This window comes from Phoenix dactylifera, chromosome 8, assembly GCF_009389715.1.
Source record: "Phoenix dactylifera cultivar Barhee BC4 chromosome 8, palm_55x_up_171113_PBpolish2nd_filt_p, whole genome shotgun sequence".
In the NCBI taxonomy this organism is placed as follows: Eukaryota; Viridiplantae; Streptophyta; class Magnoliopsida; order Arecales; family Arecaceae; genus Phoenix; species Phoenix dactylifera.
The window spans coordinates 966,178-984,824 of record NC_052399.1 but is presented as its reverse complement, the minus strand read 5'-3'; the positions used below and the strand labels follow the sequence as shown (position 1 = coordinate 984,824).

At 37.5% G+C, this 18,647-nt stretch overlaps 1 protein-coding gene across 1 annotated transcript; it reads left to right on the top strand.

Moving 5' to 3' along the window:
* Positions 1 to 6,276: 6,276 nt before the first annotated feature.
* Positions 6,277 to 14,977, top strand: LOC103710980 (nodulation protein H-like). Its single transcript, XM_008796931.2, has 6 exons — positions 6,277 to 6,878; positions 7,870 to 8,105; positions 8,190 to 8,448; positions 14,066 to 14,245; positions 14,341 to 14,496; positions 14,589 to 14,977. The coding sequence occupies exons 1-6, from the start codon at positions 6,849 to 6,851 to the stop codon at positions 14,760 to 14,762; spliced, it is 1,035 nt and encodes a 344-aa protein (XP_008795153.2). The 5' UTR covers positions 6,277 to 6,848; the 3' UTR covers positions 14,763 to 14,977.
* Positions 14,978 to 18,647: the final 3,670 nt, after the last annotated feature.

The window sequence follows — 18,647 nt, the reverse complement described above, 5'->3', positions numbered from 1 at the left end:
ATGTATGTATGTATGTATATATTAAGAAAACTGTAGTTAGTTAGGAAATACTAATGGACACTCTTGAATCTTGAGGCACTTTTCTATAGTCATATTTCAGAGTCTGCAGCTGGCCTAGAGACTCACCTATATCAGGACGAAAACCATTCGTAACTTATATTTTCTTAAATGGGAACACTGGTGCAACCAATACTAATTTCCTAACTCCTTTTTTTTCCCCTTTTGGTTTGGGAAAAATGGCAGGAATGTCACTTCCTCGGTTTAAGCCCGGGTCCTCGGCCCGCCACACGAGCTGGGGATAGATAGGTGACAACCAGCGGACCAAAGTGCTGTCAGACCATACTGATCTCTACATTCATCTGGAGAGAGACTTGGCTACAATAATTGAGTGGATCTGAGGTTAGCACACCTATGATGTTGGGCACCCACTGCTTCGAGATATCCAGAGGCTCGCAGGAGAGTGTGGCCACTTTAGAGCCTCTCATATCCATCGGAAGGTGAACATTGCAGCAGACTGGGTCATTTTTTATGTTATGCATCATTTAGGTGGGTTTCTATAGAAGGATTAGGACTCGGTTCCTTCTCCTCTTCGCCATGTACTTTTTTTTAACGTTATTGGGTGTGCTCATACACAATTGGTGCAAGTAACCGTTGTATCAGAAAAAAAAAAAAAAAAAAAAGCTTCCATCACATCAACTTTTCTTATCTAAACTTCTCTCCTGTACCTGATTATTACTGGTCCTCCCTTGCTTCAGACTATCAAAACTTTCACTAATCTTCTCCTAAATTTCATCGATCACCATAAAGCAATTCCGAGTTGTATGAGATATTTTAAACATCCGGCCGGTGTTGTGTGGAGCTATCTTGGCTTAGGAACCGACGTGCCACAGATTGGATAGAGTGACCACTTGGAGGAGTTACTTATGGCTCATGACTCTGCTTGTTGGCCGGTTGTAAGGTGCCTAAGTACTTAAACCATTTGGTATGGGGTCGAGGCATGTAATCGTCCAACTACAAATGTTGGATGATGTTATTTAACGTAGAACAGGTTTAGTGGGGCCTTGCTCATTCCAGTTGGGTTGAGGCCTATCAGACCCAGATCTCCATATATCATAGGCATCATAAAACCTGATGTGCAGCAGTTTCTACCCCACTGCATAATATAATTTCTTCACACTTCTACCATGTATAAGTTGAGAACCTCAGTGAAGCTGTTTCCTGACCATGCTCTCTTCTTGTTGGTTTAAATATCCATGTGGAGTAATGAAGAGAAAAAAAATCATATAAATGTTACCAGTTGATATGATCACTTTCAGACATCAAATATTCTTTTACTCTTGAAGTAAGGGTTGTATGCGAGTTCTATATTTAACTTTCAATCATAATTGCTTTATAATCATAATGGAGATACAAATTGGCTAGGTCTGCTGCAAGCATATCCAAAACTTTTAACGAGGCTCAAACACGAAGAAATCTAATCTAGGGTCATCTCTTAACATCTCTATTTGCAATCACCATATTTCAGCGTCATGAAATTATAATTATATATATATATATATATATATATATATATATATATATATATATATATATATATATATATATATATATATATATATATATATATATATATATATATATATATATCCGCAAAACATGTGTTTGGTATATAATTAATTATCTCCATGGTAAAACAATAAATTTATTATAATCCTAGATTATTGCAGCTGATTTAAGGTCTTCATCCATAATAAATTTATTATAAGGGAAACATTCAAATTGCGGCAGTTGTTTCTCATCATGAGAGAATTCCTGATCATTAGCAGCTCTGAAAAATAATCAATATAATGACCTGAAACAGTTTGTAAGCATGCTCATTATTTTTCCGCTAAGATGAAGGGGTCAAGCACATTATAATCAAAGTTAGAAAAGTATCTTCGAATGGGATAAGTTATCATGATGAATTGAAATACAGTGCCAAGTAGAAGACGTGAAGTTGAGATTATGGGCCTATCAGAAGCCAGGTCTTTCATTCCAGGATAACTACACACAATCTAAGGAACAATGTTACTGTGCTGCTTCCGTGGATGACCCTCCAATGCTTAAGTTAGGAAGAGTATTTGTACAGAAATAAAGAAGAAATTAGAGAGACAGAATATTGCTCTAATTGAGATTTTGGCAGTTACCTTTCATGGTGGATCTTTAGGTTTATTTATAGCTTAGGGATACAGAATCTCTAGAGATTGCATTCTAACAACCCGGAGTTGTGTTGTAACCGCCGAAGATTCCGCTGTAACTACATGAGATTCAACTGTAACTATCTGAGATCATGCCAAACGGCTTAAGATTGCGGCAGCTATAACTCCAGGAGTAACGAAAGAAGTGTGTTTTTGGCCATTGTTTGAGATGAAAGGGCTTTGCTTGGTGTCGAGCTGATTGTTTGGTCGAGCAAGGAACCTGACTTCACAAGTTGGTTGCTTCTAATCTGCTTAGCTCGGCCATCTAGTTGGTGGAAATTGATTTAGTTTGATTCTATCAAGGAGGTGTTGGGGCTACTATGTTGGTTGTGGGTTGGATGAATCTGATTGCACCACATCACCATACTTATTTGATGCCACATCAGTTACAGAGATGGGTTGAGATGGGTTGAGAGGGGTCGATGAGATGTTCCTGCATCTCAGTTGCATCCAAATGAAGGTTACCTGAAGAAATTGGACATAAGCATCTAAACAGGCCTTGAAAACATTTAGGTTCGCATGGTCGTAGGTCATGATACTTTTATATCATATCTAAGGCTTCCGTAACTAATCTTGAAAACTACATATGCCTTTCCTGTCCCGATCGAGAAGTCGAAGTCGAGCAATGACTATAATTAAATTCTTTTTTCTCTAATCAGACACCAGCTCAAGACGCTGACATTTGCTCTTCTAATTGTCAGGGACTCAGGATTCATATAAAACCTATGACTTTAACAAGAAGAAAATCCATCCTCTCAATTGGAAAATCCCGAACGAAACTTTGACAAAGTAAATCAGATAAAATATAGATACCAAAACATCATTAGAAAGTCAAGGTCCGGCCCATGGATTCAATGGTCCAGATTGGATCACATATCGACCCGACCTCGCTGGCTTGATGATGGGCCGGGCCTACCGCCTACGTCCCTCATGATGCCGTGAGGCGGGGCTCTTCTCTCGAGGCCATCTCGTCACCCGCAACCTCATAAAACTCACCGTCCTACGTACCGTCACCGCCACGATGCACCTCATTCATCGCGTCACACGGCCATCAATTGGTCCACATCCGGAACAGCGTTCCCAACGGTGGTCCTCGAGTCGCACGAGCCGGGGTCCAAGGTTGAACGGAAAAGTACGACCGTGCGATCCACGGGGCCACGGTGATGATGACTCCTTCGGCTTCAAGCGAGCATGGAGACGTGGGACCACGGAAGTTTCGCCGTATGATGATGTGGACGGCCGTGATGGATGGTGGCCGGGTTGGTGGTCTCGCGTTTGGCCACGTCAGCTACGCGTGAATCCGAGCTTTCGGGTCCCCGAGGCAGCCGCAGAACAAAGGCGTTTGACCCCGCTTTCCGTATGGCATTTTATCTTGTTTTCAAATTTTATAATTAAAGATATGATTAAAAAATGTCAAAATTATGGGGGTTGGGGGCTTGTGGAGACTCGCCGGTCACCACTCACCGGCAGGTGGAGAAGCGTCCGTCCACCTAAAACTGGTGTTATTTCAAACCCTGTCTTGTTGGTAGGATGCAATGTCGCTAAACAGATTTGAGATTTATAAAGCCATTTATCTGGGGGGTGTATAGGTCTTCATCTGCGGCAATATTAATTAGTCGATGAATTTTGAGTTACTAACTTACTTGACAGTAGACTGATCAGCGGACTTTGAAAATGGCTTGAGAGAGCGGATAGAGGATTCCAAACCTCTTCTAGTGCCTGGGTGATGGCTTTCTAGAGGAAATTTGAATTCTTATATGCTCTTGCATAGGGTAATGGTTTGGTATGCTTTGCAAAGCTAGGAATCATGATAAACCGTTGGCAATTAGAATGCACAAGAAAAATGAATCATTTCTCCGTACTCATGAAAGGTGGTGTTAGTGTGCTATAATGCCGCATTCTCATTTGAAGCACTTGGTCTCGTAACCTGTAATTATTATCGTTAAACCGTTGGCTAGTCATGCTTTTTGGTTGCATGCCTGCTGTCATAGAAATTCTTTGTTTGCTTTAAAGGAGAGTGCACTATATTATAGAGGCATAGAATATTGAAAAGGAGAGTGCTTTTATACCGAAGAGGAGGAGTCATGCCAAAGTTTGAAACTTTTACGGATATAGTTGTAAAACACATATTTAACTTTCATCATGTGTTTAGGTAGGATCATGAAGGAGACCATGGGTGAGATTAGAAGGATGGATGGTCCTCATCCACTATTTAGTTCAAAAATCTTAAAAAAGAATAGATAAAAAGAAGAGATTCTCCATCCATCCTAGCCCACCAAATAAACACCATAGCAAAGGACAAGCATAAGACAGCTCTAAATAAATTCCATAGCAAAGGACGAGCACAACCATTTTCAATATTGAATATACTTTTTATTTGATATACAAAATAAAATCATTTCATTTCTCTCCCTTGCCTTCTGAACATATACACATCGTGGTTGAAAAGAAACAAGATCATTCGTACAATTAAAATTTGAAGTAAATTGATCAGTCTAGATAAAAAATATTGGTTACATAAGATTATAACCATCCATCAAAATTTATATTTCTTTCCCCTGCATTACACATACCCAAAAACCAGCACTACTTTAGCCTGATATCCAATTAATTTCACGCACATTTATTACATGTTGCAATGCTACTATTATGAACTTCTATAAGTACCTAGACAAACATGAGCAATTACTCAGCTAACAATTTATCCAAGTGAACCGTTCACTTTTTCTTTTCTTTTTAGACATGCTAGTAATGTTACATGTCACTCAACGCAGCCCATCATGGTTCAATCTGCTATACAATTCTGTCCATCTCCATTGCATACATGTGCCTACATACTCAAAATATACCTTTTCTCAGGGCACTGACACATTCTCTTTCTTTTTATACATGCCATCAAGAATGCAATTTTTAGGAGTGCTATCACAAATGTTGGGATCCTACTACTTCCAAGTGAAAAGGAAGAACACAAATTTAATTGGATCTCATGCAATATCTATATTTAATAGGAATTTGCCCAAGATGACGATTCAAATTGTTGCATATTTCTACCCCTCTGCAGTACACATATGAGCCCAAAAACTCATAACATACCTTTTCCCAGGGAATTGACATCATTTTTTTATGCAACCAACAGCCTTAGTTAAATCATTCCATTTCCAAGAAATTAACACATTTAACTAAGAGGAGAATGAAATTCTAAGCCCCTAAGGACTATATAATCTAAGTATATTTCTTTCATCCTCTTATTCATATACCCTCCCTCTCTCTCTCTCTTTATGTTCGAGCCTGCTGCTATGTGATGTTTGCTGACTTTTAAACGAGAATAATCTTTCATGGGCTACATACGTCTACAAAAAGGCAAACAGCTCGGCCGACTGGGTGGCCTCATTTGCGACCCACCATTCGGAAGAATTCATCTGGAGCGATTATGCATCTGTGCCTCAGTCTTTATGTTATTTTTTTTTAATTTTGTCGGTTGTACCTATACTTGGATTGCCATTGTACCACACAAAAAAAAAAAAAAAAAAAAGTAGTGTTCCCTGTTGAAATATCTCAGCTTTATGTAATTACTTCTGTCTTATGTCTGTGCGGGACAGGGCCACAGTTCAATCATGGTCCCCTGTTGTTTGTTGCTGGCTGTTCTGCTATTTTTTTTTTCTCATGTAACTTATTTCCTGTCCAAACTTTGTCTCCTTTATTTACCAAAAAGAAACTATGAATACAAATATTTTAATTATTTCATACAAAAAAGCAATTAAATAGCATCATTGCCATTCATCAAATTTGCACGCACATGTATTCTACGAGTGGCTATATATACATGAGTACGTGTCGGACAAGTAATTTATCAAAATGTTCTGTTTACTTTTCTCTTGTTTTTTTTATGCATGATAGCAAGAGCGTAATTTTAGGAGCCGTTCACAAATTAGATTTCTTCCAGATGAATAGGATGTGGATAAAAACATAAATTTTGAATACATCACATCTCTTTCTCGTATTAGTATATTCCCCCCCAAGCCCTCCTCTCTCTCTCTTTCTCTCTTCGTGTCTGTTGGATTTGTCCGCCCTCTCGCCGGCTCTCTCTCTCTCCAAATTGCCAGGTGTACTTCCGTGAAGCTTTGGGAGAGTCGAGAGAGGAGGAAAGATTTGTTTTTGAGGAAGAAAAACGATCGGAGATTCGAGATCGAAACAAATCCAAGCGAAAGGAAAGGCGGGCAGAGAAGAGAAGCGAAGAAGAGAGGAGAGCGTTTCAGGCGTTTGATGGCAATGATGGTGGCTCACGGGAGGGTTTTAGTATGCTGGGAAAAGGCCACGCCCACCTGTGCGCTTTGATTTCTTAGCTCCGCTCCGGTCCTTAAAGAGCCTCCTTTTGTAAAGGAAGAGAAAAATATGCTCAAAAAGAAGTCTTTTTTGGGAGAGAGACAGAGAGGGAAGAAGCAAGAGGAAGAGGAATAGAAAAAGAAAAAGGGAAGAAAGCTCAAACTCTCTGTGTGTGTGGGAGAGAGAGAGAGAGAGAGAGAGAGAGAGTGAGAAGAGGGGAGGGGAGAGCTCTTCTTTTTATGCCCTTTTTCTTGAAGGATAGACAAAAAGCCGAAATAAAAGCAAAAGATGGCAGAAGATTGCTGTTCTTTCAATAAGGTGATTCCTCTCTCGTTCTCTCTTTTTCTGTATCTTTTTTTTTTCCTTGTCTAATGCAATTAGATATCTTGCTCTGTTTTTGCTTTCTTGCGGGGTTAAAAAAGTGGGATTTTGATGTTGTCTCGTGGGAATACGAGCGTCTCTGTTTTGTTGGTAATCTTTTTTATAATGATACTCTTCCTTTCCTGGAATAAATATGTTTTATCCGAGATTTATTTAATTCACTTTTTTAGGGCAAAGTTTCCTGGTATTGAATAAACGATAGTATATTTTGTCTTTTTTTTTCGTTCTTTATTGATTAAATACTTTAAAGCTCCTTTCTTTTCTCCTTATTAGGGATTCTTGTTGATTTTGAAGATCTTTATATCCAATTAATGCACTGGCTTGAACAATCTTCGGTGCCAGTGGATTTTGAAGCCTCTCTTAGCTCGTGGTTTGCCATCATATTCTGATGCTTTGCATTAGAAGAATTCGGTGCTATGAATTTTCTGATCTGATTTCTATTAACTTCAAGGGACTTTGCATGGTTCTTCTTCTTATGGCTTTTAACTAATTGAGTGAACGGGTAGAGAAACGACAATTATTTTGTTTTGTCTTTTCTTCTGGCCATTGATTTTCTTTTTTGTTACTCTCTCTAGAAGTTTGATCAGTTCTTCTTTTCTTTTTTTTTCCTGTCTGTTTCTTATCTCTACACAAGATTAATACATTTGTTTGGACCTTCCTTAGCTTGTGGTTTACCCGCTTTTTGCTTTGGACGCCTTTGAAAGCATCATAGATGAGCTTACTAATTCAAATCTTAGTATCGTCTAGAGCTAATCTGGAACCTTCTTATGTACTTGTCAAGTTCCTTGCAAGCAAAGTGCAATCTTGGTTAGAGTTGTGTTTATTTTTGTATATGGTCGCAATGGGACTATCAGGGGACTTATAGCTTCTCTATGTTTTTCACATATCTAACCATGTTAAATATTTTCTTTTCCTTCATCTCAAACAGGAGTCATTCATAATAAAGCCTCCAAAGAAATCGCCGCTTGCATTGAGGATGGTTGTCTTGGCTGCCGTTATGATCTGTGGCGTTTATATTTGCTCTATGTGTTTAAAGCAAATAGGAAATCATGGTGTGCCCAGAATAATAAAGATTGAACTAGCAGAACAGCCTTGCCATGATCCTGGTATTCCACCATCTGAGATTCCTTATGCGCACTATCCGGAACCTACCACTTATAGCCGGTAAAGAGGCTTCTTTTTTCTGGATATTTATTTTTGATTTGGATTTTACGAAGACCTTGCATAACAACTCTCTTACCTTGTCAGGGAAGAATGTGCATGCACACCAGTTCGGTACTTTGCTATATTGTCAATGCAGAGGTCTGGAAGTGGGTGGTTTGAGACTTTGCTAAACAGCCACATTAACATTAGCTCTAATGGGGAGATATTCTCCGTCAAAGAAAGGAGAAGTAGTATATTAGCTATCATAAAGACATTGGACAAAGTTTACAATCTAGATTGGCACAGTAGTGCTTCAAAAAATGAATGCACAGCTGCTGTCGGCTTTAAGTGGATGCTTAATCAGGTAAATCTAAGAAAGTTATTGTGATGTGTTTTGTATAGTATGGTATGTACTATGGTATTCGTCATGCATGTTTTAATGTTGGACCTAAGTGAGAAGTTTAAGCTGTTTATGTTTGTTTGATTTTAATCTTGAATGAGCACTGATGTCACAAAGAATTCTAAAATTTCAGTTATTTCTATGCATGGGGTTGTTTCCATGATCTATTTTGGAAAATAAGGAGCTTGTTGTGTGAGATTAGCTTATGCATTGTCCATTTCTCTGTTTGATTGGATCATCTTGTGTTGCTTTGAATGCCTAAACCTTAGCTAGATAAAACCAGCTCAGCATTGCTCGAATTTGATGATCTGTCACTTATCAGTCGCTATAGACTATAGATTTTTAAAATCAAATGGAACAACAGTCTTTTTGTTCATAATCGTCGGGGTTTCTTATATTTAGCATTTTACTAGCAAATCAACAACCATACTGTAGACCTTACTGGATGATGCTTCAATTTAGGAGTGAGTTGCTGTTTTATGATATCATGCCATCCATTGCATTATTGATCATCTTCCTACTTCCCTTCTCATTCTTGTTCTCGTTTACTCAAGTGACAGGTAGATTTATCATTCCCTCTGATAATTCTCGTTCTCACTCTTCCTAATATTTTTTCTCTATGCTTTTGTTCGCACTCTACCTAACATTTTTTAGTAAGTCTTGTCTATTTTGTCTTCTGACTTGTTTAGCCTTTCCTTAGAACTGGTGAGTCCAGCATGCCCATGTATGTGTCACAAGAAGGATTATATTTTTGCTTTCAGTTACTTGTTTCTGTTCACAGACCCTTTTAGTTGCTCTTTAAATTGTAATAATATATTTTTATCCATGTGTCATAACAAGTTAACTCTGGTCTAGTATTCTAGTAATTATTTTTTCTATAGTAAATAATTTTTAGTGATATATAGGATGCATCAAATAATAGGGCTTTGGTTTTAAGAAATAAGAGATTTAAATTTGATCATTTGATATTCTATCAATTATATGTCATTTTATGTTTTGAAGTGTTCTTATTCTTCTGTTGGCCATTTCCCCTCATCCTCCCCTACCTTTCTTTTTTTTTTTTTTGTGGTGGTGTGTGTCTCTTTGTTGGGGGGGGGGGGGGGGGGGGTGAAGGGAACAAAATAAAGTTTCTTCCCCTGTTTTTTGAGTCTTGATGTTCATTCTAAGTCAATTAGAGGTTGGAGAGAGCTGAGGCATTGGGTAATTTAGTGTATCTAGTGGTATAGATTAAGCAGCAAGTATATTGTAGGTTTGAAGACCTTAGAGGGAGTGGACTGGGGTTGGAGGAATCGGAGGAAAAAGAAACACACTTATGGTTGGTGGAGGACATAAAGAATCGCTCAGATATATTGTAGGTGCCAGTGTTGATGGGGTTGATATGGCTTGGGTAGGAAGGAGTAGAGGGAAGAAGAGAGGGAAAGAGAAAACACAAATAAATAAAATAAAGGAGCTGGTCTGGTTGGTTTCAGGCAATTCTATAATTTTTGGACAAAAAGGGGATCATAGAGATAGATCGAAGGATAGAAAAAAAGGGCAAGGTTATTGAGAATTTTATGTCTTTTTGTGAAAGGTCATCATCGGGATACTTAGTTATATTTTCTTTATTCATTGTCTAACTTTTGCCTAAAAATAATGGTGAATTGGGGCTTAACGGCTTATCCTAGTGGTCACACCCATCAAGCTATCAACCAAAGGTTCTAGGTTCGAGGCTTAGGTGGTACTTCCCAGGTATTTGGACTTGGATAATATGGATGGGTCTCTCTTTCTTTCCCGATGATGAAAAAAATAACTCTTGCACCCAAATGACATGATAGTTGAAATGGTGGGGATCCATTGGTGTGGATGACTGGGTTGGAGCTTTGGCCTCGATGGTGTGATAGTGAGTAGCGCTGGAGCTTGACAACCAAAGGCTGGATTGATGATGGGATCAAGGCATTCCAGGAGGAAGAGAAAAGGGAGAGGAGAGAGGGAGGATGGAGGATATAGAAGTGAAAGAGAGTGATATGAGGGGAGAGAGAGGAGAGGAGAGGAGCAGATGGAGGCTGGGTTTGGCACAATTGTAGTAGAAATAGATAAGGGATAAGGGTTTCATTTTATATGTCTTTGTTCCTTAAAAGTCTTGTACATTGTGTATATATGCGTGCTGTCTATGTATAGGGTTCTAGGCAGGTCAGAATCCTACAACCCAAAACTGACCTGACTTGCCAGTGAGTCTGGTTTGTTGGACCCATACCTGAGCCATGATGTCATCATGTCAAGTTTTCAGTCGGTCATTCTTCTTGCAGTCAAAGTCTTTCTGTAGAGGTTTGTTCTATCTATTAATTTATATTTAGTCACACTCACTGTTCTTTTCTCCTCTTCTGGTTACTTATGATGTATCGTGCAATTCCTTGGTTACTAATCATATTTCATGCTATTCCTCTGAAAGTCTGAATAGTATCTTTGCTTGTCTAGAACATTCCTTGTAATTAGCATCACACTTAACTGACTTCTGTGAACCAGTTACTTCGGCATCCATGGTAGGGGGGTGTCATTGAGTATCATTTCTAGTTATCATTTGGATTTGGTTCTTGGTTGTTTTTCATTGTTCTTATACCTTTCACTGTGCTCTCATGTGTGCGGTATTCCCTTCTGGTATATCTTTCTTATGGGTGACTTGTTAACAATCAGTTGTGGTTATTAGTACTCAGTCATCCTTTGCAGTTACTATCAGAAATTAAGCTATTCTGAAAGTAAAACTTGTACCAAGATCACAGTTGTGATAATTTGCAGATAGTCTTTGAAATGAATTCACAAGGCTCTCCTCATGCATGTCTGGTTATCAAACTAGTTGAGTCATCATTTTTGCTCATCGATATGCGCTTTTGATGATGATTTAAGCTTATGTGCAACTTGTTATTACAATAACATTTTCTCCCTATCTTAGATTCTGTATTAACGATAAGTTTCTAAGAAGACTTGCTGCAGAGTTCTTATTATCTAACATCTTGTTGTATAAAGTGGAGTTTTGACTCGAGTTTTCCAATTTTTCTAGCTAGTCCACTTGCAACTGTTGTTTCTCTAAAGCAAGGTTGTTAAAATGGTTTATATGGTCCTTAAACTCTTCCGGTCCTTGGGGGTTTAATCAGTTTAAATAGACTATAGAATGGCTATGAGTTTTACGAAATGTTAAGTGTATGAAATTCACATAAAATTAATGCGTAAAACATACAAATTATTAAAAACAATGACTCTTCTAGGCGTATTTGTTATTTAATAAATGTTCTGGTGTCCTTATTATCAACTTTGGAGTAAAACCGAGAACTTTGTGAAGTAGTTGGTAGGAAATTACAAGACTGTGCTGTTGTTGGTGGTAGTTTAAGAAAAAAAGAGGAACTAGAAGATGATTTTTTGCTGTAACTATTTTGAGAAGAGAGCATCTAAATGTTACAAGAAAAATGGGAGAAGAAAAAAGATTAAGATATAGAGAGAGGAAGGCAAGACAAATTTTTCCTTTGTCAGTATAAATGCTAAGGCGCAGGTAAATCAGAATAATACTTCTCTCTCAGTTGAGCATATTATGGTGTACTCACATGAAACTTCTAGACTGTTCGATGACTAAAATACACAGCCAGAGAGAAAATGCAGATAATGATTGTTAGATCACGTTAATGAGTTATTTTAGTTTGGTCATTAAACTAATAATCATGCAAGACTAAAAGGTTGCTAGAAATTTAAGCAGGTCGTGCTTACGCATTTATGCTTTATTTAGCCACTAGATGGTTGCATAGGCACTTAAATGGCCATTTAATGAAGTGTTTTCTTTGCTTCATCGCATCTCTCGCGTCTTTCCATCAAGAAATTACTAGTCTTCCTTTCCTAAATCTTGAAAGTACGAAATATGTATGTAAATTCCTATAAGGTTAACACTGTACTATAAGGTTGGTATTACAGCAGACACCATGCATGTTGAGGATTTTGAACTATAACTTTATCTAGGGGAGTTATATTCTCACTTCAATTAATATAACAAGCAAAATATGTTGTTAATACCTTCTGTATTTGATTTTTATATTTCTGTGTTGATTACTTCATAAGGATGTTTGTGGTGCAAACAAGAATTAATGGAATGAAAACATTAAATTCCCAAAAATTATGGTGCCGGAGATTTGGAAATTAAGAGGAAGTTTTAGCATTCTTTAGTAGTCTGTTAGAAGATAGAAATTAATCTTTTATCTTCCAAGTAAAAGGGTTTGGGTGTCATTGCCATGCATTATGAAAGTCTGAAACTTGGCCGTGAAATTCTGAAGCTGAGAAGATGATTGTGAGAAAGAGGCTTTAAGTGATTCAAGGAACAAAAACATTGGAGACATGAATTGTAAAAAAAGCTGATGAGGCTAAGATTCAGACGTGGAACTTGTTACAATCTGTAACTTTGCTGTGTAATTTTTAGTTTGGACACAGCCAAATCTTTCCTCGCTTACTAGCACACATTAACGCTGAATATGTTAAATACATAAAAAGAGTCAGGAAACCTGTCATAATTGCTTTTGACTTTATTAAACTCAAGTTTTGATGTATTTGGAACATTAAAATTTAAATGACAACTTGTTTGTTGGGGTATAGGTAGGGCTGTTAATAATGTCCTATTCATCTCATCATAAGTTAGTAAAAATTATTGAAAATTAATTTAAAATACCATGAAAATTGATTTTAAATATAATAAATCTTGTATTGATAATAATTACATATCCTAAGATCCACATATTGAAAATTTAATATTAAAACAATAGAAACAAAAGAAGGTAAGGTGCGTATGGTTCACGACCGGAATTGGAATTGGAATGGATTGGAATGGGAATCGGAATGGTCATATTTTCCGACATATTTGGTTTGTGACTAAAATTGGAACTAGAATTAAAATGGCCGTTTGGGACATTTTTAGAAAATTAATTAAATAGAATGGTATTTTTGAAAAATCAATTTTTTAAAGTAAACCTGACAGAATTGGATTTGAATACTAGGAGGAGAGTCGGGATTGGGTTTTGCGGTATTGGGAGTGGGAGTCACTCATTCGCATTCTCATTCTAGAGCCCAACCCCCCTCAACCAAATGTGTCCTTAGAAGAGAGATTTAGAGCCAACAGCTAGCGAATATGTGAATAAGTGGACTCGCAAAGAGGCAACCATGTAAGAAAGCATCATGGAGAAATTCTAGTGGGGATTTTGAAGCTTTGACCTTTAGATTTTTGGTAATTGATTTGTGTGACCATGAGAGAAAGAAACCAGACCAAGGACACTGAAAAGGGATGATAGAGGAAAAAGGTTGGAATAGATAGAAGTGGAGAACTTTTTTATTTTGAATATACATGTTTTTTGAAAGTAAAAAGTTGGAAGGATGAAAAACCTATTAGCGCCTAAAACCACGCCCAACATAGCCGTACATGGTTTTAAATTGAATGACGAATTTCTGTTAGAAATATGCTAGGAAATAGAGGGATCTGACCATGTTAGATAGTAATTGTTCTGTATTTTTTTTTCTCTCAGAATAATTGTAGAATATGATGTTCTGCCTGACATCCATTGTCTCATTGTTACTGCAGGGTCTTATGGCAAATCATGAAAAAATAGTTGATTACTTCAAGATAAGAGGGGTCTCTGCAATATTCCTTTTTAGAAGAAACCAACTCCGCCAGATGGTTTCAATACTAGCAAACAATCATGATCGAAATACTAAGCAGTTAAATGGAACGCATAAAGCTCACGTGCATTCAAAAGATGAGGCCAGTCTCTCCCATCACATTCTGGCACAGAATCATACATATCAAAACAAAATTCTAGGCAGATTCTAAGTTTTTTGGTTGGCAATTGCCTGCAGGCTGAAGTTCTTGCACGATACAAGCCTACAATTAATGCGACATCATTGATTTCACATCTACGAAACACCGGGGAGTTGGCTGCCAATGCTCTTGAATACTTTAACGGCACCCGCCACATTGTTCTCTACTATGAGGATCTCATTCAGAACCGCACTGTAAGTTCTCTACTTTTCTGCTTTTAGTTTGTAAACATCTAAATTGTTTCTCAAACCAGTTTTGCCATAACATCTACTTTGTTTTCGTCCAGAAAATGGTGGATGTTCTGGACTTCCTTAAAGTGCCTCAGAGAAAGCTGGCCAGTCGTCATGTTAAAATACACACTAGGCCATTGTCCGAGCAGGTTCAGAACTGGGATGATGTCTACTGTGCCCTTAAAGGAAGTCGGTATGAGAACTTCTTGCATGCTGACTACAAAATGTAGAGTGTGACCATGAGTTCAGTTGGTGTATATAATTTCCCTTCTTTTCTCCCCTTGCCAATAGCTGGCTTTTTATGCAATCATAAGCCAGAAAAATTTTGGTTGTCGAAATAGCATTTGATGCTTAAAAAATATTCCCAAAGCTTTCCAACTTTCTTGTTTCCCTAAGAATATGATTCATGGTATACAAGTTGGCTCCAAGATGCGTCGTTTCCGTACATGGATTGCTTTTGTTTTGTGCGTTGACAACTAATCATTCTTGATGATTTTTTTTTTCACTTAGTACGGTGTGTAATATCCAAGTCTTTACGATGTGATGAGCTTGTTGAGAATAGATGGAGTAATTGTACTGAGCTCCACTTGGAATGACTCCTCTCTTGTTCTGATAGTTTTTTTTTATGTACATATTTTGTTTTATTGGTTGCACAGAGGGCTTAAAAACTTTTATTAATGATGAACGAGTTCTGCCTCAGCATGCCTCATACACCCACATATATGTAAATGTATGTATGTATGTATGTATCTATACATATAAGAGAGAGAAAGAGAGGGACCACATCTATTCTACTGATCTTTTCATTTACCAAATGGATGCCTATACTAATGACGCTGGTGGTGTGGTGTTGAGTAATCTGTGAAGTTTTTCATTTGCTGCATGGACACTGGTACAATGACATAGATGTTAATGTATTTAGTCATTATTAAAGTTTATTGCTTTATGTGCAGCAGAAATTTGACTACTGAAGTATCATATTAATGATAATTTATTATATTATTATGTTATATTTTAAAAATAGTTGAAAAAAGAAGGAAAAAACACTATATCCTGTGCATATTAGTCATGCTGGCATTAGTGACAAGTGTTTCTACAAGTAGACTCTTGTGTAGAGTTCTTTGTTTCTGAAGTAAACGTTAGTGCTAATGATGTTGGCATTAATAATGGAAACTTTGGTTTAGTCATTATTAAAGTTTATTATTTAATGTGCAACAGGAATTTAGTCATTGAGTTATTCTATTTATTATAATTTGTTATATTGATATATTTCATTGGCTAATGATCTCTGCGCTGTGGAAAATTAATATAACGAGATTACACGATGGTCCATGATTGAACCTAGAACCTCTTTTAGTGGCTGCACCCCTAGCTCTTCGATTTGGAAGAGGTGCAACCTTCTAGTTAGTGCTTGGTAAATCGGTTCAGCAAATGGTTAGTATTCTTTCCATGCAAAGTTTTTGGACGCCTTCCAACTCCTCTTGCATATCAGTGTATAATCCTGTGCTTTTTTTATATAAAGTAAGAAGCATATGCGTAGGTGGTGTGAGAAGAAAAGACACGAAAACTAGCTCTTTCATGACTCATGAGCCAACTATAGCAGATCATTAATTGACACTAAGGGCCTGTTTGGTTCGCGGAAAAAGAAGAGAGAAAAGTGTGGTCAACGGAAAAGTAATGAGATACCTTTTGTTTGGTTGAAGTTTTCAAAAGAGAGATATGGAAAAGTTGTATTTTTATAGAAATATGATTTTCACATTTTATGGAAAAGTCTTTTCCATCAGAAACATAGGAAAGTTACTTTCCCATGAGGTGGAAATCACTCTATCTTTATTTTTTTCCAAAAGATGCATTAAAGACCTAATTTTTATTAAGGGTATAATAGGAATTACACATAACTTTTTCAGAAAAGTGGATGGTCAACCAAACATAAGCATTCTAGAAATCTGTCACTTTTTCATGTTTAACCAAACATGCCAAAAGTACATTCCTAGGTATTCTCTTCCTAGAAATTTTATTTTCAGAAATCATATTCATAGGAGAAAAAATGCTTCCCGCGAACCAAACGAGCCCTAAGTATATTCAAGTCGAGCCCAAAAATAGGCAATGCGCAGCAAGAACAAGCACTTTTTTTGTGCCGACTCATGACGAAGAATAGTCGGCCTTTTGCTATAATTCTTGTTTTATTTTGATGTTCTCCAAGTTTATTTTAAAGTTTTATTTCCAGCAAGAATAGATTTGTGACAAGTATCACATACTTTCCTTCTCTGTGTACGACATTCAGTTTACTTAAAACCGCCGCCTCCTCCTCCTGTTTTTCTTAACCTACTCCGGGGCTATTTTGTTTTTCTTTAATTTGTTTTCTGTCAATTATTGTGCAAGAACGTTCTACTAATAGGACCAACTTGATGGTAATGGACGAGCCAAGTGTCTGGATTTTGAAGGCAAGGTGGAAAGCAGCAGTCCTTCCATTCATCACCACTCAACCACTACTGTCCATGAACCAGCAGGAAGGAAAGCAAATTAAAGAAAGATATGACAGCCATCATGCATCTAAATTTATTAGAAGGCAAAACCTATGCTGAGGACCACAAAAGAGCCAATTTTTTAGGCTGTCGTCTAACCTTAGAAAATCAAATGCTCGCCAGCTTAGCTCGAAATCAATGGGTGCGCCATGGATGCAGAGCTGCAACTCCTTGTGCAACCAATGGGGTGGGATGTTAGCACGTTCCTTAATTTTAGGAGACTGATATGGCTCACTTGATCAGTTTATCCCACATCAAGATAAACCTCGTTTAAATGATGATTAAATCCAATCATATTAAGATGGTTACCGTGATAGATGGAAACTATGAGACATAAGATACGAGTCTCTAACTTAGCATTATAAATAGTCTGTGGATCCATCACTTAAGGCACTCAAGTCCTGCAAAGGTTAGAAGATCCGGATCTCTTCTCTCTCGTGTGGCGTCTTCCTGCTTGAACATCGATGGCCGGAGGTCAGTAAAAATCATTGATATTTATTATTCTGTGTGATGCCCTTGGTCTCCATGTGCATCCGCCCATGGGTAGATTCCGAGCTCATTCCCCTCCATGCTAGGAGATTCTCCTGCCGACATCCTACTTTGGAGCTCGGGAGATTCTCACCAGTCTTGGCAGTTGATGCTGTCCGTCTCACTGGATCTTCCGCGTTTTAATTAGTTCCTCACTCTTTACAGCTAGTCATTCCAACCGCAAGTCGGCAACAACTGTAGTAATTAAGAAAACCCATACTTCAGGGCCGTGCATTAAAGAAGACAATGGGATACCAAAACCTTTCGCCATGGCATACATTCTTAATGAAATCTGAATGCCATAAATACTAGTTCCCTAGTCTAGGGAAAGCTCTTTGCTCCCCCCTAGCAACAAGAGTGGGCTAACTTGAAGGAATCTTTAAAGCTTCTCGCTTCTGGTGATCACATATATATATGACTTCCACCTAAAAGGTTCCAATCTTAAAAGTATGAGCCTCTTGTTTAGAGGGTTTCTGGTTGGAATGCAGGTTTTGTCGACCAAGATTATGCTAAGCTCTCGTAGGAGCCGTCCAAATAAATGAGCTTATATTTCTAAGCTTAGTGGGAAGGAGGAGGGAGTCCCTGTCCTTTTGGCGCATGTGAATAGTGGGAGCCTTAAAGGGTTATCTTTTTGGTGCATGTGAATAGTTGTGAAATAAAATATAGCGTTTGTATCTGTTGGTTTTTTAATAACATATTTAACCCAAAATTTTGAGGCTTTAGGCTCCATTTGGAGAAGCTTTTGGAGAGCCAAAAAGCACTTTCTGGCCATCCAAAAGTATTTTTAAATGAAATAGAGGCGTTTGGTAAAAATTTTGAGAAGTTGTTTTAGGTTGATCAGAAAGGAGAAGCTCCATTTTGGAGCTTTTCAGAAAAGCATTTTTAAGCCCGGTCGGAAAGTTGTTTTTTTACCAAAATATCCGTGATAAAATATAACAATTACACAAAATGTCCCTTTAATAATTGTTTAACCAATTTTATCATCTTGCTAGAATATATATTATATTATGGGTAATTAATTTACGCTAATAATTATAATATTTTATATCTTTTTTATTGTAT